General features: G+C 56.5%; 1 protein-coding gene across 1 annotated transcript in view; it reads left to right on the forward strand.

The window, feature by feature from the left end:
• Window positions 1-5,729: 5,729 nt before the first annotated feature.
• The window catches only part of LOC135273073 (lanosterol synthase-like), a 35,831-nt gene continuing 16,241 nt past the window's right edge, over window positions 5,730-25,319 (forward strand). The window contains exons 1-16 of the mRNA XM_064371995.1: window positions 5,730-5,834; window positions 6,643-6,781; window positions 9,230-9,338; window positions 10,896-11,017; window positions 12,812-12,908; window positions 14,127-14,262; window positions 14,830-14,938; window positions 15,291-15,409; window positions 16,703-16,800; window positions 17,821-17,848; window positions 20,645-20,701; window positions 21,446-21,517; window positions 22,737-22,787; window positions 23,488-23,637; window positions 24,262-24,358; window positions 25,081-25,186. Of these exons, the coding sequence (XP_064228065.1) occupies window positions 5,745-5,834; window positions 6,643-6,781; window positions 9,230-9,338; window positions 10,896-11,017; window positions 12,812-12,908; window positions 14,127-14,262; window positions 14,830-14,938; window positions 15,291-15,409; window positions 16,703-16,800; window positions 17,821-17,848; window positions 20,645-20,701; window positions 21,446-21,517; window positions 22,737-22,787; window positions 23,488-23,637; window positions 24,262-24,358; window positions 25,081-25,186 (1,580 nt within the window). The 5' untranslated portion in view covers window positions 5,730-5,744. The remainder of the gene's footprint in view (window positions 5,835-6,642; window positions 6,782-9,229; window positions 9,339-10,895; window positions 11,018-12,811; window positions 12,909-14,126; window positions 14,263-14,829; window positions 14,939-15,290; window positions 15,410-16,702; window positions 16,801-17,820; window positions 17,849-20,644; window positions 20,702-21,445; window positions 21,518-22,736; window positions 22,788-23,487; window positions 23,638-24,261; window positions 24,359-25,080; window positions 25,187-25,319) is intronic.

Below are 25,319 nucleotides of genomic sequence, written 5' to 3' on the forward strand. Positions count from 1 at the left end.
TTTAATATAATATTGGCTGAAACCTGCATTCACAGTTTAGTGTAACTATGTTTACCATTTGCTGTTGAGCCCTTTATTAGTTTATGACTATATTTCCTTTAGGTATAATTGTTGATTTTTCCTGGAGTTAATAATTGAATTTTTTTTCATTTGATTGGTTTTCTATGCTCCTGTCACTACTTCACTTCCCTAAGTGTAAAGCTCTTCCCAACAAAGTCATGTGCATCAGGCAGTATGCTCCACTTTCTCTTAGAGATGATCCTCTGGGAACCCTGTCTTCCTGCCGTAGCTTGGACATTTCCTGGATTCTGAATAATATTTTCCTCTTCCTTGGTTTTCTCTTGATAAAGCCTGTCCTTTAGTAGCCTTCTGAGCTTGAATATCTATAATGTCTTTATTTCTACTGTAATATTATCAAATATATATTTGGTCTTTGCCTCTGCTTTCTGACATGCAACTCCTAAAATCCTTGGAATCTGCAAAATGTCTTTTTATATGCTAGTAAGATGACTGATGGCTGGCAGCACCTATGTAGTTTCAGGATAGGGACTGGTCATCTGAAAGACCAGAACATGATCTAGAGGGGTTGGAACTTTGAGCCCACCCCCTAAACTCCCAGAGGCTGGGGGAGAGGGACTGAAAGTATGTTGATCATCAATGGCCAATGATTTAATCCATCATGCCTGTGTAATGAAGCCTCCTAAAAACCCAAAAGGACAGAGTTCAGAGAGCTTGTGGATAGCCAGATGTGTGGGGGCTTCCAGAAAGGTGGACGAGAACATGTCCACATGGCGGGAGAAGGGCACACCCCAGCTCCTTGCCGACAGAAGCTCCTGCTCTTGGGACCCTTCTAGACCTCACCGTGTGTATCTTTTCATCTGGCTGTTTATTTGTAGCCTTTATCCTCTGTAATAAACGTGTGTTTCCCTGAGTTCTGTGAACTGCTCTAGCAAATTAAAGCCAAGGAAGGGGTCATGGGAACCCAGAAGGACAGGTAAAACAACCTGGGGCTTGTGATTGACACTGGACGTGGGGCTCAGTCTTGTGGGACCAAGTCCTCAACTTGTGTGATCTGCTGCTATCTCCAGATACATGGTGCAGGACTGAAGCAGATACCTGGCTGGTGTCTGCTGCAGAACTGATTGCTTGCTTGCTGATGGGAAGAAATCCTTTACATCTGGTGTCAAAAGCATGTTGTGAGAGTAAAGAAATGGGTTTTCTTTTTTTTTTTTTTTTGACTTATCCTTATGTTTGATTCATCATTTGAATGGGAACAGAATTTTAGATTGCAAATCATTCCCTTGTGTTTTTGCTTTTTTGTTGCCAGAAATTCTTGAGATCACCCCTATTCCTGGTGGTGTCAAATTTCTCAACAACATTACTTGATATGTTGCCTCCCCACCCCCTCACCAACCCCTGCCCAATTTATTGTGCTTGGTATTTTGTAGTCCTTTTTCCTAGTTTTTATTGCTATTGAACAAATTATCCAAATATAGTAGCTTAAATTTGCGGAGGATTCAGCTGGGCAGCTTTCTCTTGGGATCTCTCATGCAACTGCAGTCAGGTATTGCCCGAGGTTACAGTCATCTGAAGGCTTGACTGGATCAGCTGTCCACGATGGATCACTTGCATGGCTGGAGGTAATGTTGCACTGTTTTCCTCAAATGTCTGGCTCATGCTGATGATGGGGCTCTAAGGAGCTTGTTGGAAACTGTGTCAATGGGTACACAGCCTGACAGCTAATAGGTTTCTGTTTTGCTACTGGGTCATAGTTGCCAGTGTTTGCAGGATGTTTCTTGTGGACCAGCTGCTCCAGAGGAATCCTTCCACTTCTATCTCATGCTATCTGGCTGAGTGGGAGAAGTGAGCCTGGACCCACATGTGTAGACTTTCACTTAATTCCTCTGCTTTCAGTGGCCCTCAGCTATGCCTCATGCCTGAGGTCACATCTACTCTGATTCAACTGCAGGCTTCCTCCACCCAAGAGAGGGGAATCTATGGTCACACTGTTCCTTACAAAAATTTTCCACCAGTTATTCCAATTTCGACACCTTCCTGGTGTTCGCTGGCAGGACTGGTCTCTTTCTTCTTGACTTCACCCACAAATATTAAGTTTCAACTTTGTCTGGCTAAGTCAGTTATAACTTCTTCATCCATTCCCTGCCTCTGTAATTTTGTTGACTTCTCTTGCTTACTGGTGTCTCCTCTCCCATTCTTTGTGGGTTTTTATGTCTTTTATTACTTAAGTGAGTAGGGTTTGGGCAGGAAGTGGAAGTTAATGCCTATGCTCAATCTGCCATGTTTAACTGGAAATTTCTTTTAAAACTGCCATTAGAGTTTTCTCCCCATGTCTCCTGAGATAGCTCGTCAGTCACCAATACATTGCTTTGTTACATCCAATAATACTTCAGTCTTCATTTTGCAATCCCTTCAAAGCCTCAGCAAAGATCACCATATCTTCACTTATATTATGTCTACATATTCTTCTGGTTTTCCTTCTCTCTGTGGCCACTCCTCTATACTGGAAAAGGTTGGTGCCCCAGGGCTCCTGCTGGAATTCTCTTTTTTGTATGTGCATTTCCTAGTTGATCTTGTCCAATCTCATGATTTCAAACACTACCTGAAAGCAGATGACTCCCAAATACCTGTCTCTAGCATTATCTTCTCTCCTGAATGCCAGCCTACTCAGCATTTCACTTGAATATCTAATAAGCATCGCTAGTATAACTTGTCCCTACTTAAACTGAACTTTCCAATCAAACTTTCCCTATTTTAGGCCAGATGTGGTGGCTCATGCCTATAATCCCAACACTTTGGAAGGCTAAAGTGGGAGGACTGCTTGCGGCCAGGAGTTCGAGACCATCCTGGACAATGTAGTAAGACCCATGTCTCTAACAAACTTAAAAATTAGCCAGGTGGCCGGGCGCGGTGGCTCACGCCTGTAATCCCAGCACTTTGGGAGGCCGAAGCGGGTGGATCACGAGGTCAAGAGATCGAGACCATCCTGGTTAGCATGGTGAAACCCTGTCTCTACTAAAAATACAAAAAATTAGCTGGGCATGGTGGCGCGTGCCTGTAATCCCAGCTACTCAGGAGGCTGAGGAAGGAGAATTGCCTGAACCCAGGAGGCGGAGGTTGAGGTGAGCGGAGATCGCGCCATTGCACTCCAGCCTGCGTAACAAGAGCGAAACTCCGTCTCAAAAAAAAAAAAAAAAATTAGCCAGGTGTGGTGGCACAGGCCTGTAGTCCCAGCTGTTCGGGAGGCTGAGCCCAGAGGATCACTTAAGCCCTGGAGTTTGAGGCTGCAGTGAGCTAATGATTGTGCCACTGCATCCCCACCTGGGTGACAGACTGAGATCCTGTCTCTAAATAAGTAAAAGACACCTTCTCTATTTTAGTAAATGACCAGCACCATATACCCAATTGTTCAGACCAAAATCCTCAGAGCCTTAGAATCTGGCTTAATAAACAAGCTGGATGTGGCAGTATGTAAGCAGATAGAAGCATTGTTTTTTCTCATGACTGCCCCTAGAAGCTTACCTGTGTCAATTCTCAGACGTATTTTACAGTTTTTTCTTTTCTTTTAAATATGAAAAAGGTGGGTTATTTTACTCATAAAAAAGTCCAGTCCACTAAAATATCAAAACTAAAACTCTTTTCCCATTGAAACCTCTTCCCTCACCTAGCTTTGCCAGATTCAGAGTCTGAGATTCCATGCAGGCTGAAGCCCCTTATTCCTCCTCTTCATGTTTCTACATGGAGGGATTTACCTGGAGAAAAACTTTCAGTCTCTTTCTGCTTCCAGAGAAGTGGAGTGACTATTTGGTTGTATTTCAGAGAACAGATAGGGTGGAGTGCGCTCAGGTCCCTCTGAGTGTTCTTTCTGGGGTCTGTGGTTTGACTGGGGCGCGGGGCAGAGGTGTCTTCTAGTCGGCACTCAATTGCATAGAGCTTGATGAGGCAGCTCTATGGCCCAGAGGCTAGGGGATAGTTTTTCTGATTCAGGGGTGATTTCGTAGCCTGAGCTCTTGCTTTTTTAAATCTTGCAGATTTAACCTTTGTCCTTCAAACTAGCTTTTTATTTGTGGCAAGGCTGACATTTTGATATCCACCCATCTTATTGCTGTGTCTTTTTCATTTGTTTCTGAACTGGGATAGGAAGAGTTGAGTATCCTCGATTGTGTAAACCCGCTATTCCACTGCGGGAAGGTGCCTGTGGGTGGTTTTCCTTTTGTCCACTCTCCCTTCCAACTTTCGGGCAGGAATTGAGAGGTGGCTGCAGAGACGCTCATTAGGCTGGGGCAGTAGTGACCGGATGTTAGGGATTCTGTGGGGCAGATGCGGACGCGCTGGGGTCTTCCGGGTCCTTGACCTGACTTCGGGCCCACGGTTGCAGCCTGCAGACGTCGGCCACGTTTCCAGCAGCCACGTTTCCACGCCACCCGACAGCCCTGATGCGCCTGGCTGTCCCTTCCAAGCGCGGTCACCTCCTTCTGCTGCTCAGGTTTTCACCTTCAGTTTCTCCTGGGGTCCCCCCGAACTCCAGCGGCCCCGTGAGCTCTCCCGCGCTTGGCCCCGGCCGACGACGCAGCCCTTCCCCGCCCGGGGCTCCAGGGCTTCTGGCCCCTCGGCCTCACCACGACGCACACGCGCCCCGGGCGAAGACCGCGCCGGTCTCGGCTTCCCAGGGACGCCCGGCGGCGCCCTCCGCTCCTCCCCGCCCTCCGCCTGGTCTCGCCCGGGCGCCTCCTGCCCGCGCCCACTTCGCCTTAGTGCGGCCTCCCACCCCCACCCCCACCCCCGGCCCTGGCGTCCCGGCAAATCCTGCGGCGCAAGAGCGACTCCCTGCCACCTGACCTCCGCACCGTCCCTCGCTCGAGCCTCGCTCCCCACATCGTCCTTCCCTCTGACCTCCGGCGGGACCCTCCTGACCGGACCCTCAGAGATACCCTCACAGAGCGCGGCGCACCGGGCTAGGCTCCCGGGACACACTGCCCCTGAAGGCGCGCGAGAGGCCCCGCCCCCTGCCGCCAGTCCCACCCACCTTCCCCGCCCCACGCCCCACCCAGCGGCCCCGCCCCACGCCCCCCCACTAGCCCCACCCACGCCCCCCCACCGGCCCCGCCCCTCCGCCCCCGCCAACAAGGCCCTACCCACCTCCCCCCGCCCCGTCGGCTCCACCCACCAGCCCCGCCCCTCAGTCCCCGCCAACAGGGCCCCACCCACCTCTCCCCGCCCCGTCGGCTCCACCCACCACCCCGCCCCCACCGCCCCACCCACTAGCCCTGCCCCTCATGCCCCGCCCCACTCCGCGTGGGGCGCCGCGCGCTCAGCCACTGTGGTCGCCTGGCACACCCCGGGCGCACGCTCGCGGGGCTCTGATTGGTTGCGCGGGCATCGGCCCACCTGGGCCTGAGCGTCGGCCGAGGCCGGCGCCTGCGTAGTGCGCGTGAGGGAGGCGGGGCCGGGCGGCCTGTCCGGGAGCGGGCGGTGTGTGGCGTGCGGCGTAGAGCTCGGCCGCGGCGATGGCGGACGGCACGTGAGTCCCCGCGCCCCGGGCCCCTGGCGAATGCGGGGCGGTCCTGGGTGCTGAGGAGAGCGCGCCGCGGGCAGTGGGCCGGCGGCCGGGGGGGCGGGGCCGGGGTCGCTGATGGCCGGTGGCCCTCAGGTGTCTGCGGCGCCGAGGGGGCCCCTACAAGACCGAGCCCGCCACCGACCTCGGGCGCTGGCGGCTCAGCTGCGAGATGGGCCGGCAGACGTGGACCTACCTGCAGGACGAGCGCGCCGGCCGCGGGCAGACCGGCCTGGAGGCCCACGCCCTGGGGCTGGACACCGTAAGTGGCTTCCGCGGAGCGTCCGCGAGCGCTGGGACCCCGCGGGGCGCTGAGCGGGGAGCCGCGAGGAGCTGGTTTCTCTCGGAAGGGTGGGTGCTGCGAGCGCCCGGGAGAGCTGCGAGCGCGGCCCCTTCGTCTCCATGCCACGCACAGGACACTCCTGATGTTGTTTTTTAGCATCTTATTTTGAGAGAATTTCTGACTTACAAAGACACTTGTAACTTTTTTTTTTTTTTTTGAAGACGGGGTTTCACCATGTTGATCAGGCCGGTCTTGAACTCCCGACCTCAGGTGATCCGCCCGCTTTGGCCTCCAAAGTGCTTGGATTACAGGCGTGAGCCACCGCGCCCCGCCGTAATTTTGTTTTTATGCACAAAAAGTTTTTGGACCCAGTGTCTTAGTTTCGTGCGTTGTAAGAGATTTGGCTGGTCTCCGCCAAGCCCTGGCCGTCGTGGGAGAGGCTGTGCCATCCTTTGGGCCCTTTCTGAGAGGCTCGAGTCCAGGACCCAGGGGGCATCCGTGCCCCGCCCCACCCTTTGGTGCCTGGTTTATACAGACATCTTGGAGAAGTTGTGAAGAATCCGTGACTGGAAAGTAAAGCAATGAAAATGTGGAACTGTCCCTTTACTTTGCTGAGATGTGATACGCGCATCAGAGTTTCATACTTTTGATGGAAACAGCTGAAACTTTTGCAGTAATTTAGATTCACTATTTTGACTTGGGCTGTGTGTGAGGAGGGCTCCTCTGGCCGGGCAGCAGGACCCTCAGCTTGCTCTCTCTCTTTTTTTTTTTTTTGGTCTCTTTACAGAAGAATTACTTTAAGGACTTGCCCAAAGCCCACACCGCCTGCGAGGGGGCTCTGAACGGGATGACGTTTTACATGGGGCTGCAGGCTGAGGATGGGCACTGGACGGGTGATTACGGTGGCCCACTTTTCCTCCTGCCAGGTAGGAGTGTGCTGCCCCAGCCTGAGGGTGCGGCCACCCTGGGTCATCCTTGGGATCCTGGCCCAGCCTGGTCTAGGGTTTTGATGAAGAGGTGAAAATCCGGGAGCTTACATAGGAAAGGACTAGCAAACTCTGCCCCGTGTCAAAGTCCACGTGCTGTCGGTGCTAGGGGATCAGCTAGCCTTGGCCATGTAGGATGACAGGCCCTCTGATAAGGGAAGCAAGTGGTTCTCTAGGGGTCTGTTGCCTTGAGGGAGGAGGAAGGTGGGCTTTGAAGTCTCAGCACAGAGTGGGATGGGCATTCCAGGTGGAAGGCCCAGCCTATGCCAAGGGGCTGTAGGTGGGCCGAGTGGTGGGTGGGAAGCTGATAACTGCTGTGAACTTATCTTGAGCTATTGCAGGGGAGCTCATGCAGGGGAGCTTCAGGTTCAGGCCAGTGAGTAGGAGGGGGATAGCAGTTGGACTGCCTGGGTACTGAACTGCTTTGGCTACACGAGACTATTTTGCATCCTGGGAGTGTTTCTTCACAGAAATCCTCAGCCTTGTAAAATGGGAAATTCCCTACGCAATAGGACCTCCTCCCTAGGACTTGTGATCACATTGTTCCACTGACGTGAATTCCTACATAAGTAGGGTTTCTTTCTGTGATAACTCATTGATACGTCGTTTTCTTTTACCACGCTGTCGATTTAAAGTTCTTATATACCTTCGTCGCCTTTCTTTTTAAAATATCTCTTAGCTGTGTCTATCCATTTACTCATCCAAATTGCCTTTATCCTGATTCTGTCCCAGAATAAAACCTGTTGGGACTTTGAATGAAGTTGCATCGGGCTTACGTGTTAGTTTGGGAAGAGTTGGCCTTTAATGTTAAAAATGGTTCCATGGTGTTTACTGCAGTCCAAGCCCTCCTCAAGGCCTGCTCTTCTTTTAGTCCTTAGAATAAGCCTAATGGGATCCATTAGGAAACCGAGGTTTATTTATTCCAGGCCACCAGACTAGCAAGATGAGCACTGGGATTCCATCTCTGCTTTGACTCCCAGCCCTGCTGCCACCTGGACTGTACAGCACTGAGTTTTTCTGTCCTGGGATTTGAGGGCCTGTCGTTAGGGGAAGTTGAGGTGCTCTTTCTTCCCTTGGCTCATGGTAAGACGATGACCTAGAGTTGGTCAGGAGATGAGTCAGCCTCACTTTGCCTCTGTAGCCTCATCTGTGACTGGATTGGAATCAGGTTTGGTTATGTGCAGTGTCAGGCACGCTGTGGTGTTTGGTCAGTGGGGTTACTGTGTTGTTTTGTTCTTGCTGCTTTGGCTCTGGGCTTAGCTTGCTGGGACCCTTCCTGTGGGCTGGCTGTGAGTTGGGTCTTTTCTTCCTTCTTTCTGGACTTTGGAAAATGCTCCTGGAGTCCACGATCCTGTGTAGACAGCTCCCGTCGAGTGTGCCTGTGTGGCACTGGGCAGCACTGTGGTGAGCACTGAAAGGGCTCTGACCTAGCCCCACCATTTACTGGCTGTGCCTCAGTTTCCTTGCCTGTAAGATAAGGAAGATGCTGGCTCTGCAGACCGGCTCTGCTCCTGTCTGCACATTTCCCTGTCCTAACAGCATCATAACTGATAGGAAGAGACGGGCGTGTTTTGGGATAGCTCATTTTATGTGAACCCGTGCAGTGTTTCTCAGCCCATCTCTCCTTCCAGGGCATGTCTGTATGCTTTGTCCACTAGGGCTTCTGATGCTCTAAGCCAGAGTCAGGCATTCATTCCATGGCACATGTGGCTGGGGTCTGCCCTGAGACCTGCCCCATGCCAGGCTCTGGGGGCACATGGCTGATGGAACCAAGCATGGGGAGTGGAGGTGGAGGGTGGCCTGTGAGCACCGTGCCTGAGAGGACCAGGCTGGGGACGGAGGTTCTTAGTAGATAATATTTATTGTCGCTCCCTCCCCACTGACATTTGCAAAGCGGCATATGCTTATAAAAAATCTATGAAACAGAAAAATATGAATAAGCAAGTAGGTATTACCCCATCCAAGGGTGAGCAGTTCTGTATTTTTTTCCCAGCAGATGTTAAAGCAAGACCAACACTCTCCCCTCATGGAGGGTCCACTGATCTAAAGTGCTGGTTCCTTTTGGACCTTCGGGGCACTTGGGGGAGGCCTTCCTGAGGTGCTGTGCAGTGTTTGGTGTTTCTCTGACCCAGAGGGTCATGCGAGCCAGGCGTGGCTGAGTGGGCTCTGCAGGCCCTAGGCAGGGAGCATCGCCTGTGCTGTGGCTGACGTCTTCTCTGGCCCTGTGCCCAAAGTGCCTGTTGGCCTGGGAGGAATTGCCTTTCCAGGGGTGTTTTTATGGGAAGTAGGTAGCTCCCTGTTGGAGTGGGGTACTCAGGAGGAAAGGGGCCTGGTCTTAGCAGCGATGCCCACCTCCCCAAAGCGAGGAACATCTCTCCTGCCACACAGGCCTCCTGATCACTTGCCACGTGGCACGCATCCCTCTGCCAGCCGGATACAGAGAAGAGATTGCGCGGTATCTGCGGTCAGTGCAGCTACCCGACGGCGGCTGGGGCCTGTGAGTGTGCCTGCCCCGGTGTCACTGCACACGCACGTGTGCGTTCTCATGTGGGAGATGCTTGGGTTTCCAGGCAGCTGCCAGGGGGGTAGGAGGATGGCAGCTATGGGCCTGGGGTGGGTTGGGGAGAGCCTACCAGGACGGGAGTGGGCTGAGGCTGTGCAGGTGGGGCCTTGGCGTCATAGTTATTCCTATATATGGTCATAAAGAATCCCATAGCTATTCACATTAATCATAAATATACGTATAGACAATCGTGTAATCTTTAATCTCACTGATAAGTCTCAGATCAAGAAGTACGGAACCGAAGTGGTGTTGGGAAAGAGGTGACCCTAAGGTAGATACTCTAAGCCCTCTGTCACGCCCGCATAAGGGCTGCTGGAGGACGCCTCGGCCGTGCGGCAGTGCCAGTGCTGGGAAAGTGCCTGCTGTTTAGCCAGCTACGGACGGAGACGTCCAAGATGGCCGAGACGTCGCCTTCCTCGGGGGAGTGAGGAGAAAACTCCACTTCTCCAAGCTCTTGTGGTAGGCCTGGCGGCTGTCAGGGAGGCCCGCAGACGTCCGGGGGACTTAATTGTCTCTGTGTGATGCTGTGCCTCAGCGGTCACGTTCCACGTCTACTTTCACGTTCTGCGTCAGCACCTGGTTCTTCTCTTTCTTCTCAGATAAGAATTAGTAATAGTAAAATAAATTTTAATGTCCTTGATATTCTTGACAAGTGTGAAAAAAGTGCTGACGCATTAGGTTTTCTCCTCGCCTCGGCTTCTTGAAAATCCTGAGCCCCTGTCTCCAAGACATGTGACTTACCTGACCCTGTCACTGACCACCATTGCCTCAGCCTTTCTACCCTGCTTCCTGCTTAGTACTCAGTAAAAGTCAGAGTGTCCAGGCCCTCGGGTGCACCGCCGGTCTCCAAGATTTGGTAGCGGTGGACCCCTGGCCCAAACTCTCTTTTCTCTATCTCTGTGTCTTGTGTCTTTATTTCCACAGTTTCTTGTCTTCACACCTGGAGAGAAGGACTACTTCATGACCTGAGACTTACTAGTAAAATTAGAGATGATATGATTGTATGTATGTATATATTTATGATTACATGTAAATAGTTATGTGATTATGATTATATATAGGAATAACTATGTAACTATATCTCTAATTCTTTTCTAATTCTGTATTTATATGAAAACTGACTGAGGCCTCAGACTCTTGCCTCAGCTCTTGCAGGGCTTCCCCACACGGACTCTGGGCTGGCAGCAGGTGGCGGCAGCTGGACAGCTTTCCTGCAGCGTGGCACACACTGGGAGCAGAGCCGTAGCCCAGAGTGGACCGCCCTCGGGAAGGTGTCGAGCAGGCGGGCTAGGTGGATGGAGCGGGGCTCGGGTGGCGTGGGAGGTGCATGAACTGGAGAGCGGCCGCTCAGGTGTCTCCTGTGTTGGCGTGTTATGTCAGGGTAAGGGATGTTGGCATTCTTAGTTTGCTGAGGAAACTCCAGAAAGTTTTGCTTTATTTCTTAGAAGTAAGGACAGATACCAGTTTCCCACCTGTGCTCTGCTCCCGTAGGCACATTGAGGATAAGTCCACTGTGTTTGGGACTGCACTCAACTATGTCTGTCTCAGAATTCTGGGTGTTGGGCCTGATGATCCTGACGTGGTACGCGCCCGGAACCTTCTTCACAAGAAAGGTATGCCCCGTGCAGCACGTGCTGGGTCAAGGGATCATGTCAGCTCTATAACGAGCTCTCACAAACGAGATATAGAAAGGTGCACCTCCAGATGAAACAGTGGGCAAAACACATCAACAGGGAATTTGTCAAAGCAGAAATAGGCAGAAACTGTTTAACCGATGCATAATTTCTTAAAAAGCAAATTGAGAGCCAGGTACAGTGGCTCATGCCTGTAATTCCAGCACTTTGGGAGACTAAGGTGAGCCTGGGAGTTTGAGGCCAGCCTGGGCAACATAGTGAGACCCTGTCTTTACAAAAACAATAAAATATTAGCCAGGTGTGATGGTATGCACCTGTGGTCCCAGCTACTTGTAGGCTAATAAGGCAGGGGGATCACTTGAGCCCAGGAGTTCTGGGTTGCAGTGAGCTGATTGTACCACTGCACTCCAGCCTGGGTGGCAGAGTGAGACCGTGTCTCTTAAAAAAAAAAAAAAGCAAAGCAAATTAAGACAACCAGGTAATTATTTGTTTCCTGAATTGACCAAGACTTAAACGAAACACATTAATATGTTGCTTGAGGAAGAACACAGGAAGCCACCTTCTGGGGGCAGCCTGGCTGCAGGCGGGGGCAGCCGTGCAGCTTGCTCCTGTCAAGCCTGGCCTGGCTACCTCTCCTCTTGCCTGTCGGCCCTGACGGTGATTTCAGCCGAGGGAATCCATGGCTCCTGCTGCTCCAAGAAAGTCTAGCTCATGTTGTGGCTCTGCAGAGCCTGGCCTGGTTTTTGCCCCCGGCCTTTCCCAGACCTTCCGTAGCCCATCATGCCTGCCTGCTCTCTGCTGCATGCACAGGGGTGACCTGTGAGCTCCTCAAAGGTCCTTACTACACCAGGGCTCACCATGCACTGGAGCCTCTTACCTTCCACTCCCGCCCCGGTGGCTCACAGTTGCAGTGTTACTTCTTCGAGGGCCCCTTCCTGACCTGCCGTGCCAGGTGGAGTGTCCTGTAATGCATTCCCATGAGACCCTGCCTCCTTCCTTCATGAGCTTGTCACTGTTGTCATCAGTTCACTGTCAGCCTTTGGTGTCTTCGATGCTGTGTTCCCAAGGCTGCTGACTGGTTCCCCGCCACAGTCCTGGCGCCTGCCTGGTGGAGGAATGTGCTCAGGCTGCACTTCAGCAGCTTCGTGGGTGTTGCTGGCTTTTGCATACCCTTTGGGGTTTGGAGCAGGGACTCCTCAGCAGTATGTTTAGACAGCATGGCTGTGCCGGAACTGAGTGCTGCTGGAAGTGGCTCTGGCACGTGGGGCCAGTGTGCCGGAGCTGCTCTGGAGTCTGGGGCTTGTCATTGTTCCCGTGCAGGACCAGTCTGCCAAGTGGACATGACAGACTGGGGCAGCTCAGGCTTGGCTCAGAGTGCGAGGCCGAGTGCGTGCTCTGACTGCCGCTCGTCGCCTTCTCCAGGCACGTGTGCACCTGGGCCCCTCGCTCGCCTGAGCACTGAGGTGTCCCTGGACCTTCCAGGTGGCTGTCTTCATGTGCTCCTTCCTGGGGCCAGGGGTTGGAAACACCTCTCCTGGGGCTGGAAACACTCCCAGGAAAGCCACTGGTTTCACCTAGGGGCCGTGCGTCCAGGGCATTTCTGAGCACTCTGGAACCTGCTTCTCACATGGGCTTGCAAGATCGCATGAGGCTGCCCTTGGCTCATGGAGAGGGGCACGCTTGACTCCTGGAGGGCGAAGCTTCCCAGCTACAGACAGCGTGGGCTCTGCTGACAAGAAGCAGATGACACGGGCCTATTCTCTTTCCTCTCAGGTGGTGCTGTGGCCATCCCCTCCTGGGGGAAGTTCTGGCTGGCTGTCCTGAATGTTTACAGCTGGGAAGGCCTCAATACCCTGTTCCCAGAGATGTGGTATGCCTGCTGTTGGCTTGGTCGTCGGGTGGCTGCTGCTTCCCTGAAGAGTAGAGTGACAGGGACAGTGGTCAGGTGCAGGCTGTTAGACAGAGAGGGGTGGTGGTTCTGTGGGTGGGTGCAGTTAGGCTCCCGGCAGGGTCCTTGATCGAGCTGAGTCCTACAGGGATACAGAAAGGGGGTTCCCAGCTTGGCAGGAAGGCGGCTGTGCTGTGGATGGGGGTACCCTGAGTCAGGCTACAGGCAGGGTGGGGTGGCTTGCATCTTGTGGGAAACTGAGCATCTGTAGAAGTAGAAGGAGCTGTCCCTCCTGCAGCCTGCGCAGGGGCGTCCCGTGCTGCTGTTGCTGACCTTGTCTCCTTTGCTGTGGAATGTGAAACGTGTCCCAGCGTCACACCTCACCTGCGGACCCAGTGTGCTTGCCTTTAAAAGATCAGTGTTTGTTTTTCTAAACAGAACCGAATGCTTTTAAATACCCAGCAAAGCCAACATTAATTTCTTACTATCTAGTGTCTTTTTTTTTTTTTTTTTTTTTTTTTGTGACAGAGTCTCGCTCTGTCACTCAGGCTGGAGTGCAGTGGCATGATCTCAGGTCACTGCAACCTCTGGCTCCTGGGTTCAAGTGATTCTCCTGCCTCAGCCTCCCAAGTAGCTCAGACTACAGCCATGCGCCATCGTGCCCAGCTAATTTTTGTATTTTTATTGGAGACAGGGTTTCACGATGTTGGCCAGGATGGTCTTGATCTCTTGATCTCGTGATCCGCCCACCTCAGCCTCTCAAAGTGCTAGGATTGCCTAGCCTAAAAGTAAACTTTAAATTTTGGAATAGTTTCCAATTTCTGGAAAAGTTGCAAAGAGAGCCAAGAGTATTCGCTGGGGCCCTCACCCCATATTCCCCTTGTTGATGTTTTACGTTACCAAGGTATGTTTGTTGCAGCTAAGAAACCCACAGACAATCCTAAGCATTTAGGAGCTCCCTCACCTGGCTGTAGGGTACAAAATGCTAACTGAACCAGGAGGTGCAGCTCCCTGGGGAGTGCACCGATGGCTCGACTGTCCCCCTCAGCAGCACGGTTGAGAAATGCCGCAGGTGCACTGATGCGGTGGGGAACAGCCACCCACCTGTGTCCGTGCTTGGAAGGGCCCAAGGTGTGGATCCTGGCGGAGTGGCAGGCTTCAGTCTTGCGGGTCTCCCACTGACTCCTGCTGTTGCCCCAGGCTGTTTCCTGACTGGGCACCGGCACACCCCTCCACACTGTGGTGCCACTGCCGGCAGGTCTACCTGCCCATGAGCTACTGCTACGCTGTTCGGCTGAGTGCCACGGAGGACCCGCTCATCCAGAGCCTCCGCCAGGTAGGACCTCATCAGGGAACAAAGCGAAGGCTTCTGGGGCTGGGACCCATAGGGCCTGGGGCTCCTGGAATCTCACCACACCTGTCCGCTCACCTGGGGGCCCTGTGGAACCGAGAGCCCTGTGAGCACAGTGGGCCTCCACCTTCCTCCAAGCTCTGCCCAGAGGGGACTCGTGCTATGGGACAGGCAGCAGCCGTTGCCCGGGGTTCTTAGGGGGACATCCAGGACTCAAGAGATGCAGGAGGCAGATGTGCACTGTGTCCTCAGGAAGCAGGCCCTGAGGCGGGGTTTGAGGTGCAGGATGTCTATCAGGCCTGCCCTGGGGAAGGAGGAGGGGCAGAGGGAGGAAATGAGCTTCTGGGTAGGCCTGGGGCTCATGGAGTTGGGGAACTCCACAGAGTGGTCCGCACATAGCCACAATGGCCAGGCCTTCATGTACCTTCAGGGTCAGTTGCTGGAGGGCCCCCCGACACACACCCAGGAAGGGGCTGGTCCAGGGCCCTGAGGGTGGGTGGTGGGAGACTGCCCCTCCCGGTTTGAGCCAGGCTAGCCAGCTGCCCCCACCAGGAGCTCTATGTGGAGGACTTCGCCAGCATCAACTGGCAGGCGCAGAGGAACAACGTGGCCCCAGACGAGCTGTATACACCGCACAGCTGGCTGCTCCATGTGGTATATGGTGAGTGCCTCCTGAGGGGCTGGCAGGGCAGCCCGTGGTCGGGCTGTCCCACTCATTCATGAACTCATCCCCTGCCAGTGGCACTGGGCCATCTTTGTGCCAGGCCCCAGGAGGCGGGCCCTTCCACCCCGAGAACCGGCAGGGCTGACTTCCAGTCTCAGGAGCTCATCCCGAGCAAGGGTGTGTGTAGGAGGTGTGGGGCGCCCCTCCTGGGCAGGGAAGGAGGAGCTCAGCAACCAAGTCTGGCGGTGGGGAAGGGGAACCCTGGGGAAGGGCAAGTCCAGGTGCGCGGGGCTCCAGGCGGAGGCCAGGGTCCTGGTGCCTGGCGTCCACTGACCCCCGTCCCCTGCAGCGTTCCTCAACCTGTACGAGAGCCACCACAGGGTCCGCCTGCGGGAGCAGGCCGTGCAGCAGCTGTATGAGCACATCGCGGCTGACGACCGATTCACCAAGAGCATCAGCATCGGCCCGGTCAGTGCCTCCGCCGGCCTCCGGCTGCAGCCGCTGGGGGTTGGGGTCCAGAGTAAAGTCCATGAGCTGGGAGTAGGGTCTCCTGGAGCCTAGTGCACCGCCATCTGGGAGGTGGCCCTCAGATCCCACAGGCATTTGAGGACTTCTGTCCTGGTTCCCTGCACGCCCAGCTCAGCGAAGCCGCCCCCCTACACTCGACCCTCCCTCCTGTTCTCCAGTTGCTCTTGTCCTGGGGGGTGCCTGGTCCTCTCCTGGAGGCCCTTCCTGAGATCTTTCTGGCCAGCTGGGAGGGGCGTTTTTTCTCACTTGGTTCCTTCCGAATTCCCCTCCCCAAATAGTTGATTATTTGTCCTTCTCCCAGGGGGTTTAGAAATGCCCAGGGTGGGTGGGAGTAGCAGGGTCCTCGGGTTCCACTCCTGATTCCTTCTGCCTAACCAGGGACTCGGACCTCTCTCTTCTGTGGGGCCCGCGGGGGGCCAGGTATGGGCTAGTTCAGTGGCCTTGGAGGGTGCAGTCCCCGGGCTGTGCTGGCGCAGGGCCGCCTCCTGACAGAGTCAGCAGCCCCTGGGCTGTGCCGTAGCTGCTGTGGTGTAGTGGGTTGGCCTTGGCATTCTCTGGATGTACCCCGGTGGCACTGGGCCACTGAGTCCCACCCTGATGCCGCATCTCGGGTTTTCTGGGCCTGATGCCACCTCAGTGAATCACAAATCCCGACTGACCTTGCAGCAGGTCCTCTGTTTTCCGGTCAGCAGTGACGTGGTTCTGTGTGGGTTTCGGTTCAATCCCATATAGAGCACATCTGTACTAAGCACATTAGAAACATGCTTGCAATTGGATCTTGACTTGTAAGATCCATAAATAAGAAGTTGGGGCCTCTGGAACAGTCTGCTCTGAGGAAGGAGGGGAGCAGACATTTCCTGCTACTGCAGTCCCATGTCCACACCTCTTCCTAGGCCCCTCGGGCCCTGCCTCTGTCCCCTGTGTTGTTTCTAAGGCGCCTGACAGCCCATGCCCCTCTGGTTGTGGGCTGGCCCCTGTGGCTTCTCCTGGAACCCTTCACTTCTCACTGATGGAGTGTGGTCCCTCCTCATCCTAAGCCAGGCCATGGCCTTAGCTGACACTGCCTGTGTCTGAGTCGGGTCCTGGGTACACAGTTGTTGTCCATCCTCGCTCGGTCCCGCCCGTTAGAGCAGAAGGCCCCTTTCCTGGCCCTGAGTGAGCTACATGGGACCCTGTCCCTGGGGGCTGCTGTGGGTCTGGATCAGAGCCCTGACAGGGCCGTGTCTCCGGCAGATCTCGAAAACCATCAACATGCTTGTGCGCTGGTATGTGGACGGGCCCACCTCCCCTGCCTTCCAGGAGCACGTCTCCAGAATCCCGGACTATCTCTGGTGAGTGTGGCTGGGATGTGCTGGTGAGGCCTCTCAGTGCAGCCACACGAAGGCTGGATCTGAGCCTCGGCCGTATCCCAGTGAGGGGGCCACCACGGTGCCATCTGGGAACACCGCCAGGGAACACCACCAGGGAGCACCCACCACCAGGGAACACCACCAGGGAGCACCCACCACCAGGGAACACCACCAGGGAGCACCCACCACCAGGGAACACCACCAGGGAGCACCCACCACCAGGGAACACTGCTAAGGAACACCACCAGGGAACACCAACAAGGAACACCGCCAGGGAACACCAACAAGGAACACCGCCAGGGAACACCACCAGGGAACACCACCAGGGAACACCGCCAGGGAACACCGCCAGGAAACACCGCCAGGGAACACCACCAGGGAACACTGCTAAGGAACACCACCAGGGACCAGTAGTGTCACCGAGGGTTGTAGAAGCCACCGAGGGTTGTCTTTGACTTGGAAGATTTGCCACCCAGTCGAAGAGTGGGGTGGTCCTAGAAGGTAGAGTGAGGAGGGGCGTGGTGGGCAGCAGGGCAGATGCAGGTTGGCGTCAGGAAGGTCTGTGGACAAGGGGAGCTTGTCAGCCATGGAGTATGCCCTGAAGGTGGGCCCCTGTTGTGGATGGCACAGCACGGTCCCACGGTGGGAAGCCCTGGTTGGTCCCATGGTGGGAAGCCCTGGTTGGTCCCACAGCACCGAACACGGGCAGCAGGGCTGAGGCGGCCTGGGGTCGGGGGTCGGGGGTTGGGGAGCCTCCTGCCGCCCTTTGGCTTGGGTGCGCCCTTCCTGGGTGAGTGTGTCCTGTCTTCTCTAGCGTGTGGGCCTCACGCCCAGGAGTCTAGCAGCCCAGCAGCCCAGCTGGGGCGGCATCCAGGCCAGTGCCAGGCCTTGGGGGAGGGGACAGATGCCCTCCCTGGGACCTCCCTGAGTGCAGGGTCTGGGTAGCCGGCTGGGCTTCCAGCTTTCTCCTCGTGCCTGACTTGGGCATTTTTGTCCTCACAGGATGGGCCTTGACGGCATGAAAATGCAGGTAAGGGCTGCAGGACTGCGGCTGCCGGATTCCTTTGCAGTCATTTCTACCCTTCATTACTTTTCCTTCTGGGTTCATTAAGATGCAGAAATAACTCCTCCTGGACCAAGTCCCGGCAGCGTGTGACCGGACGCTGAGTCAGTCGAGGCCTCTGGCTGTGTCCCCGTGGGTGCCGTCGGTCCCTGTGTGGGTGCCCACAGTTCTCGAGTGTCTGTCTGCAGCTGTCCTGTTTGCTCTTTGCCCTGATGGTCCGAGTAGGCCCACCCGTGTAACGAAAGACCTGGAGCTGCAGACGCTCTCCTCTTGTTACCGTGGCAGGAGGCGGCTCTGGTTAGTGGGGGCCTCTCCTCCATGCACTCTTTTTGCTGCTGTTGTTGAGATGGAGTCTCGCTCTATTGCCCAGGCTGGAGTGCAGTGGCTCAATCTTGGCTCACTGCAACCTCCACCTCCCAGGTTCAGGTGATTCTCCTGCCTTAGCTTCCCTAGTAGCTGGGATTACAGGCATGCAGCACCACGCCCGGCTAATTTTTGTATTTTAGTAGAGACAAGGGTTTCACCATGTTGGCCAGGCTGGTCTCGAACTCCTGACCTCAGGTGATACGCCTGCCTTAGTCTCCCAAAGTGCTGGCATTACAGGCGTGAGCCATTGCGCCCAGCGACACTCTTAAGAGGCTCCTTCTTAAGGTTGTGGGTGCACAGGACAGGAGCCTGGAGGGCCGTGGTGGCGTGTGGCTGGGCCTGGGAGCTGCCTGGGAACTTGCCCTGAGTGGGCTGGAACCCAGTCATGAGGGGCACCAAGCACGAGGGAGGGAGGCAGGCAGCCATCGCCACGTCCAGGGAGAGGAGGAGCAGGCGGGTGTGCTGGACACTTGGCCACGTGGCGATAGTCGGTTTCTTTCTGGATCCTTCCCTGAGCTTTTAGAAGATACACTTGTTTCCAGGCACGGATGCCTGACCGTGTCCTTGCCCTCCAGGGGTTGTGCGTCTGCCACCACTGTGGGGGAGGCCCGAGGTGTCTCAGATTTCCCAGAAGTCTGTGGGCTAGAGTAGCCGAGAGCTGCGTTAGGAAGGGCCAGCGCTGTGTTCTGCTATACGGTCTGTGACGTCGGAAGCATCCGCCTGGGTGTGGCCTGCTCCGGGTGGAGGTTGTGGTGGTCTCCAGGTCATTGCTCTACGGAGCGGGTTGGTCATCGAGGTGGGAGGAGAACAGCCCGCTGCACAGGAACCGTGGGCTCCCTGCCTGCACTGTCTATGCCGTGTACTGCGGGTCCTTCTCTACGCCGTCCCGCTCAGCGTCTAGATTTTGTAGATGGTGCTGTCCTGGGTGTGGCCCTGGGGGCAGCAGGGCAGTGTTGAGGGCGGGGTCCTGGCTGACCCTGGTCCTGTCCTGGCTCTGGGGGCCCTGTAGACCCCAGTTCTGTCCAGCTGGGCTGAGCCTGTGCCCCTTTGTGCATTATCACAGTGGGTGTGTCAGAAGCCCAGACAGTGTTGCCCTGTGTGTTGTGGTCTGGTGAGGGTTATGCCCTGCGGGTCTGTCTTCTGTCCCCCACCTGGTTCAGTGTGGAAATGTGGAGTCTCCAGAGGTGTCCGGGGTGTCATGTTTGGGATGGGCACACAGGGGCCCAGCACTGCCCGCCCCAGGGCTACCCTTGGTGCCAGGTTTCCCCAGCCATGGGCTTTCACCCAGCTGGCCTTGAGCTCCCCCGAGGCTCCCTGGACACGGTCCATGTTTTGTGAAATGGTTTTCTAAACACATGCAAAGTGGATCAGTTACATGAGTAACGGCCCCAGAGCAGGCCCTGGCCTCCCTGTCCCTCCCTGACCAGCCCCCCGCTGCGCCCTCTCTTCAGTGCACCTAGGGCTAATGAGGGCCTCTGTGTTTTTACAGAGTTGCTCTGTGGTTGTCACACCCAGCAAACTTCACGACGGTTCCCGGGTATAGTCCTCACGTTGCCGTTGGTGCGTGTGAGTCAGGGTTCAGGCCAGGCCCACACGGGCCTTCGCGTGTTGGTATCTGAGCTCCTGTTCGTCCACAGCAGTCTCCCGTGGCCTCTTTTCTCCTCCCTGAAGGGCTTCACGTTCTGGATCTGACCGGTTGCTCCCTCTGTTCTCTGAGTTTTTGTGAACTGGCCATGCACTGAGGCTTTATCCCGTTGTGTTTCTTTGGCGAGAGTGCTTTTCTGGTGGTCGCTGGCTCGTTCCTCCAGTGCATGACGTCTGGATGCCTCTGCCCCCTGCCGCCCCCTGCCACCATCCCCATGTCTGTTGCGGTCAGTGTCCAGCTCTGTCTCACTGGGGTTTGGTCACTGGCCCTTTGAATTGAGACCAGCGTATGTATCTGGGAGTCCAGGTCCGGGGTGACATTTGAGGTAGGGCCTTCCCAGCCTTGTGCGGAGTTTCCATCACCTCAGGTATACTTAGAAATGGGGTCATTTCCAGGCATCACCATGACTGAGGTGCACTGCTCTGACTGGGCGAGGGCAGCTGGATGCTCTGTGTGTGGGTGCTTGAGCCTCTGGGGGATTGTCCAGTCCTACAGGTGTCCTGAGAGGGACACTGTCCTGCCTGGTGGCCCATGAAGAAAGGTGGGGTTCCCTGACCCATGTCTGCCTGCAGGGCTCAGCCTTCTCTGAGGCCCTTGTCAGCCATGAGGGGTGCACAGGGCTCAGAGCCTGAGGTTGAGTGTTGGCTGGATAGGAGCCCCCGCACCCAGCCCTCGGGCCTGTTGGCTCCTGGAGGCCGTAGGTGGGAGTGGGGGAGGCTGCTGCTGCTGTAACGCCCGTCTTTTGTGTGTAGGGTACCAACGGCTCACAGATCTGGGACACTGCCTTCGCCATCCAAGCTCTGCTAGAGGTTCGTGGCTCATTCTCTTTTCTCAGCCTCAGCTGACCTTCCTTCCTGTGCACATGAGCCCTCGCGTCCACCTGAGGGCAGCACTGCTGGCCACACACTTGTGGCTCCTTGAAGTTTCCAGTGACCTGGGCTCTGGCCTCTGGTTTGAGATGGTGGTGCTGTGGACGGGGCGGCCTTGCCCAGCAGCCCTGGGTGTTGGGCTGGGTCAGAGGCTTTGGGAGGGCAGGAGCTGGAGGCCGTGTGCGCAGGGGAGCCTGGTGAAGGCTGTTTCTCAGCGTGGGCAGGAGGGGGACTCCAGCCTCTTGGAACTGGAACTGCTCATTATGGGCATTCTCCAGCCAATACTGCAGAGAAACAACAGTGGATTTTTATGCTGGTGGGAATGAGGTTGGTGGGATTCTGAAGGTGTTTCTGGAGTGCCCTGAGGGCTGGGCCATTCAAAGGACCTGCCCACGCCGGGGTGCTGGAGATCCTCTGGGCATAGACGTTCGCTGGGCAGGTGGGGTGCTGGCACCCATAGATGGTCTCTTCTGCTCCCTTCCGTCTTGTCATATCTCATGGATCTTTGATTTTTTGTCTTTAAAGGTAAGTGCAGCAAGAAACTCTGGCACTCTCTGGAGATATCTGCCAGTTTCATTCTGGTTCCCAGTCGGGGCAGGATGTGGCCAGGACCATCGGGGACCCACTCAGCCATGGTGGCCGTGCAAGGGCGGCTCAGCCTCTCTGTCCTGCTGTCTCTTCCAGGCGGGTGGACACCACAGGCCTGAGTTTTCGTCCTGCCTGCAGAAGGCACATGAGTTTCTGCGGCTCTCACAGGTGAGGCCTGTGCCTGGGGCCCTGAGGGGGCTGAAGAGGGGGATCAGGGCTGGGATCTCCTACAGGCAGAAGTGCCCGCCTCACCTCCACCCTGCCCCATTCCCTGCACTGGTTTCTCAGGTTGCCCCTCCCCACCCCTGTTCCATCCACCCGTCCTTGGGCTGGCCTCACCCGGAGCAGCTCTGTGAGGCCTGCGGGGTGCCTGGGGTGCTGGGGGTGCTGGCAGTTCTGCATCCTGCTCCCGTTGGAGCCATGGTGTGCAGGAGCCAGGCACAGGTAGGGGCCATTTACCCTGAGCTGCGCAGCCTAGACCCCACCTCTGGGTCTCTGAAGCACCTTCTGCCCACAGAGGTGATGCCAGCCTGTGGACGTTCCCTCCTGAGACTGTTTGCAGCGAAAACCCCTGTCCATCCTGCTAGATCAGCTGCCCACAGACGGTGCCCCAGCCCCTAGTTTGACCTCAGTGTCTCACACACGCCTACACCCCAGTCTGCAGCCACAGTCATCCCATACATGCGCCCTAACCTCCCATGTCTCCCACTGTCCCTGCCACGGCCTCAGCCAGTGTCCTTCTGCCTGGAACAGCTGCCCCTCTCCCCCCCAGCCCGTCTCACCATGTCCCTTCAGATGTCATCAGGACGTTGCTTCTGCAGGCCCTCTGGGTGTTCCTGGCCTCCGTGTGGCCAAGGCTGGCACCTGTCTGGGGCTCAGGCAGGGGAGGGGCGTTGTCCTGCTGTGGCTGACCCTACAGCGGACTGCTCCTGCCTCCTGCCTCCTACCCAGGACTTGCTCTGGTTGATGGAGACTTGGGGAGGTTGACTGAACCCTACTACAGTCCAGGCCTCTTCCCTTCTCATTGAGGCAGGAGAGACGGCCCAGGAGCTGAGGTCCACGAAGCTGGGGTTGTTCAGGAGGCAGCAGGAGCCCCTGGCAGAGCACACCACAGAGGCCTGGGCCACCTCCTTGCCTCCCGGCCAGTGGGGAGATCACAGGGGAGGCACGTGCCTCCCGTCTGGGCTAGTTTCAGCCCTTGCTGGCCAGTCACGTTTCCCAGCAGCAGTGGGTGGTGAGCTCTCGGTTTGGGCCCTTGGTGCCTCGCAGCACCAGCAGGGGCTGTGGCTGGCACGTCCTGCCTCTCCAGTCCTGCCCCGTCTGTCTCAGTGATGTCCCCGGTGCTGACATGTTCTCTGCTTCCACATTCGCCCTCCATGCTGCCCAGGTCCCAGATAACCCTCCAGACTACCAGAAGTACTACCGCCAGATGAACAAGGTATGCGGGAGCCGGCCCCGTCCCTGCCCCGTCCCAGCCCCGTCCCAGCCCCGTCCCTGCCCCGTCCCAGCCCCGTCCCTGCCCCGTCCCTGCCCCATCCCCCGGGGAGGCTGCCCTCAGCAGGTTGGTCCTTCCCTTTGAAGGCGGGACTCTTCCCTTGGCGTCTTTGGGTGTGCCTGGCATAGGGGCCCATGCCTCATGTTGCTGAGCTGCCTGGCACATGGGGGCACCATTTGCTTGCACATGTGGCCGTGCCTTAGAGCGGTTCAGGTGGTCATGGCACATATGGGCTTCAGGACGCCCTGTAGCCAGGGCGTCCGGGGAAGGCAGAGGGAAGAGACCTCAGCCGGGGTGGGCTGTGACCACAGGTGCGTTCTGTTCTGTGAAATTAGGCATGAGCACAGCTGCTGCTGCATGTTTACAGTGGGGGTGGGGGGCACCTGTGCCCCGTCCTGTCCCGTCGTGAGATCTGAAGGTGTTGAGGGTGTGAGCTGCTGCCCTGAGGGTCTCTGTGCTGGAAGCTGGAGTTCCATCTAGATGTGCCCAGCTTGGGCCCCTGGCCGCACCCACACCTTTGGTGGATAGGCCCCCGTCCTGACTGGGTGCTCTGTGGTGGGGAGTGATGTGTGTGGCTGTGGGGTGGCTCCGAGGACTGGGGTGTGGACACCCTCAGCCTAGGGTCACGGGTCGTGTTCTGCAGGGCGGCTTCTCCTTCAGCACGCTGGACTGTGGCTGGATTGTTGCTGACTGCACGGCTGAGGCCTTGAAGGCCGTGCTGCTCCTGCAGGAGAAGTGTCCCTATGTAACCGAGCACATCCCCCGAGAGCGGCTCTGCGATGCGGTGGCCGTGGTAAGGCTGTGGTCCTAGCAGTCCCGTCCACAGCTCATGTCTGCAGATGAGCTGCGTGCTCACCTCCACCCCCACGAGCCCCACCCCCCCACAATCCGGCCGGGCTGTAGGAGCTTGTCCTTGGACGGCGTTTGCATGTGGAGAACTGTGAGCTCTGGCTGGACCCCTAGGGCTTGCTGTGCTGTTTGCACAGGGCCCTGCACAGCAGGGCTGGTGTCCAGCTCAGCGCGATGCTTGCGGGAGCCGGTGTGGCCCCCGGGTTTCTCTCTGGTGCTTCCCACTGGGTGTCTGAAGGAGGAGTTTCCGTTGGTTTTGGTGCCACATTCTTTCAGCACATCTGGCTGTTGCGTGTGTTTCTGGCAGCAGCACACACTTGGTTTCTAAGTCATGGGCACGTGTAGGGGCGTGTTCCCAGGTGGCTGCGCGTGGAGGCCCTGACGGCTGAGGTTGCAGCTGCTGCTCGGGGCACCCGAGGGCTTGGTTAACATGGAAATCGGCTTCTTGCCCCCGTTCCTGCCCCACTGGTTGTCAGCCCTAGTGTTGCCTCTAGAAAGCTCCACTGTGGCCTGGGCGTCTGCGTGTGCTCATCATGTGGGTGAGTTCTCGGGTGCTCTGTGATTTCAGCTGCTGAACATGAGGAATCCCGACGGAGGGTTCTCCACCTACGAGACCAAGCGTGGGGGGCGCTTGCTGGAGCTGCTGAACCCCTCGGAGGTCTTTGGTGAGTGGTCGGCCAGCACCGTGGTACACAAACCCTGGAGCCAGCTTTTCCCCCTTGCCCGAGGCTGCAAGGGCCCAGGTTCACCAGCAGATCTGTCTGGAGTCCTCCCTCAGCCCAGGCTGTTCTGTGTTCCTCCATCCCTGGGGGTGTCCGGATCCCTGTGTTGTGGATAGGAGGGCATCAGGTCAGGCCTAGGGGATGGGATGGTGGAGGGTTCCAGTGAGGTGCACAGCCTGGGCTGGCTCCTGCTCAGTCCACAGGGCTTATGTTCTGTGGAGGCTGCTGTGTGTTGCGAGCCCACTTCGTGGATCCCAGAGCGCCTGCAGGGAGGTGTCTGTGGGGACTGAGGGGACCCACGTCATGGGCTGGTAGGCTGCTGTGTGTGCATGGCTGCCATTGTACTGGTCTGGGGGCAGGATCTCACCCCTGGTCCACCTTTGGGCACCTCACATGCCCCCTTCCTGGTCCTCTACCCATCACACATAGCTTTTTGGGCTGGGATTGCAGCTTTCTGCTGCATTCCCCTCATCTTTGCTCTCTCGTAGTACAGATGTGTGTCCTGGGCCGGCCAGTGTTTGCTCTGGAGGTTGGTCGGGGAGGCAGCATCCAGGCACGGGTTCTGCACACAGCGACACTCTTGCTTGTCGTGATTTGGCCTGAGTTGTAGGCCCTGGGCAGCCAGGGTGAGACTCAGCACCTTGGTTCTTCCTTCCCTTCCCCAGGGGACATCATGATTGACTACACGTATGTGGAGTGCACCTCGGCCGTGATGCAGGCACTTAAGCATTTCCACAAGCATTTCCCAGACCACAGGGCAGCCGAGATCAGGTACGCAGGGCCTCGGCCCAGGATGCTCTCACTCAGTGTGGGGGCTGCCAAGTTGGGGGCCAAGGCCCTGACGCAGCATTCTGTAGCACAGCCCTGCAGCCCATCTCAGAAACAAAACTCACGTAGACGTGGG

The sequence above is a fragment of the Aotus nancymaae genome, unplaced genomic scaffold, assembly GCF_030222135.1.
Source record: "Aotus nancymaae isolate 86718 unplaced genomic scaffold, 86718_ANA_hifiasm-v0.15.2.pri h1tg000260l, whole genome shotgun sequence".
Classification (NCBI taxonomy): Eukaryota; Metazoa; Chordata; class Mammalia; order Primates; family Aotidae; genus Aotus; species Aotus nancymaae.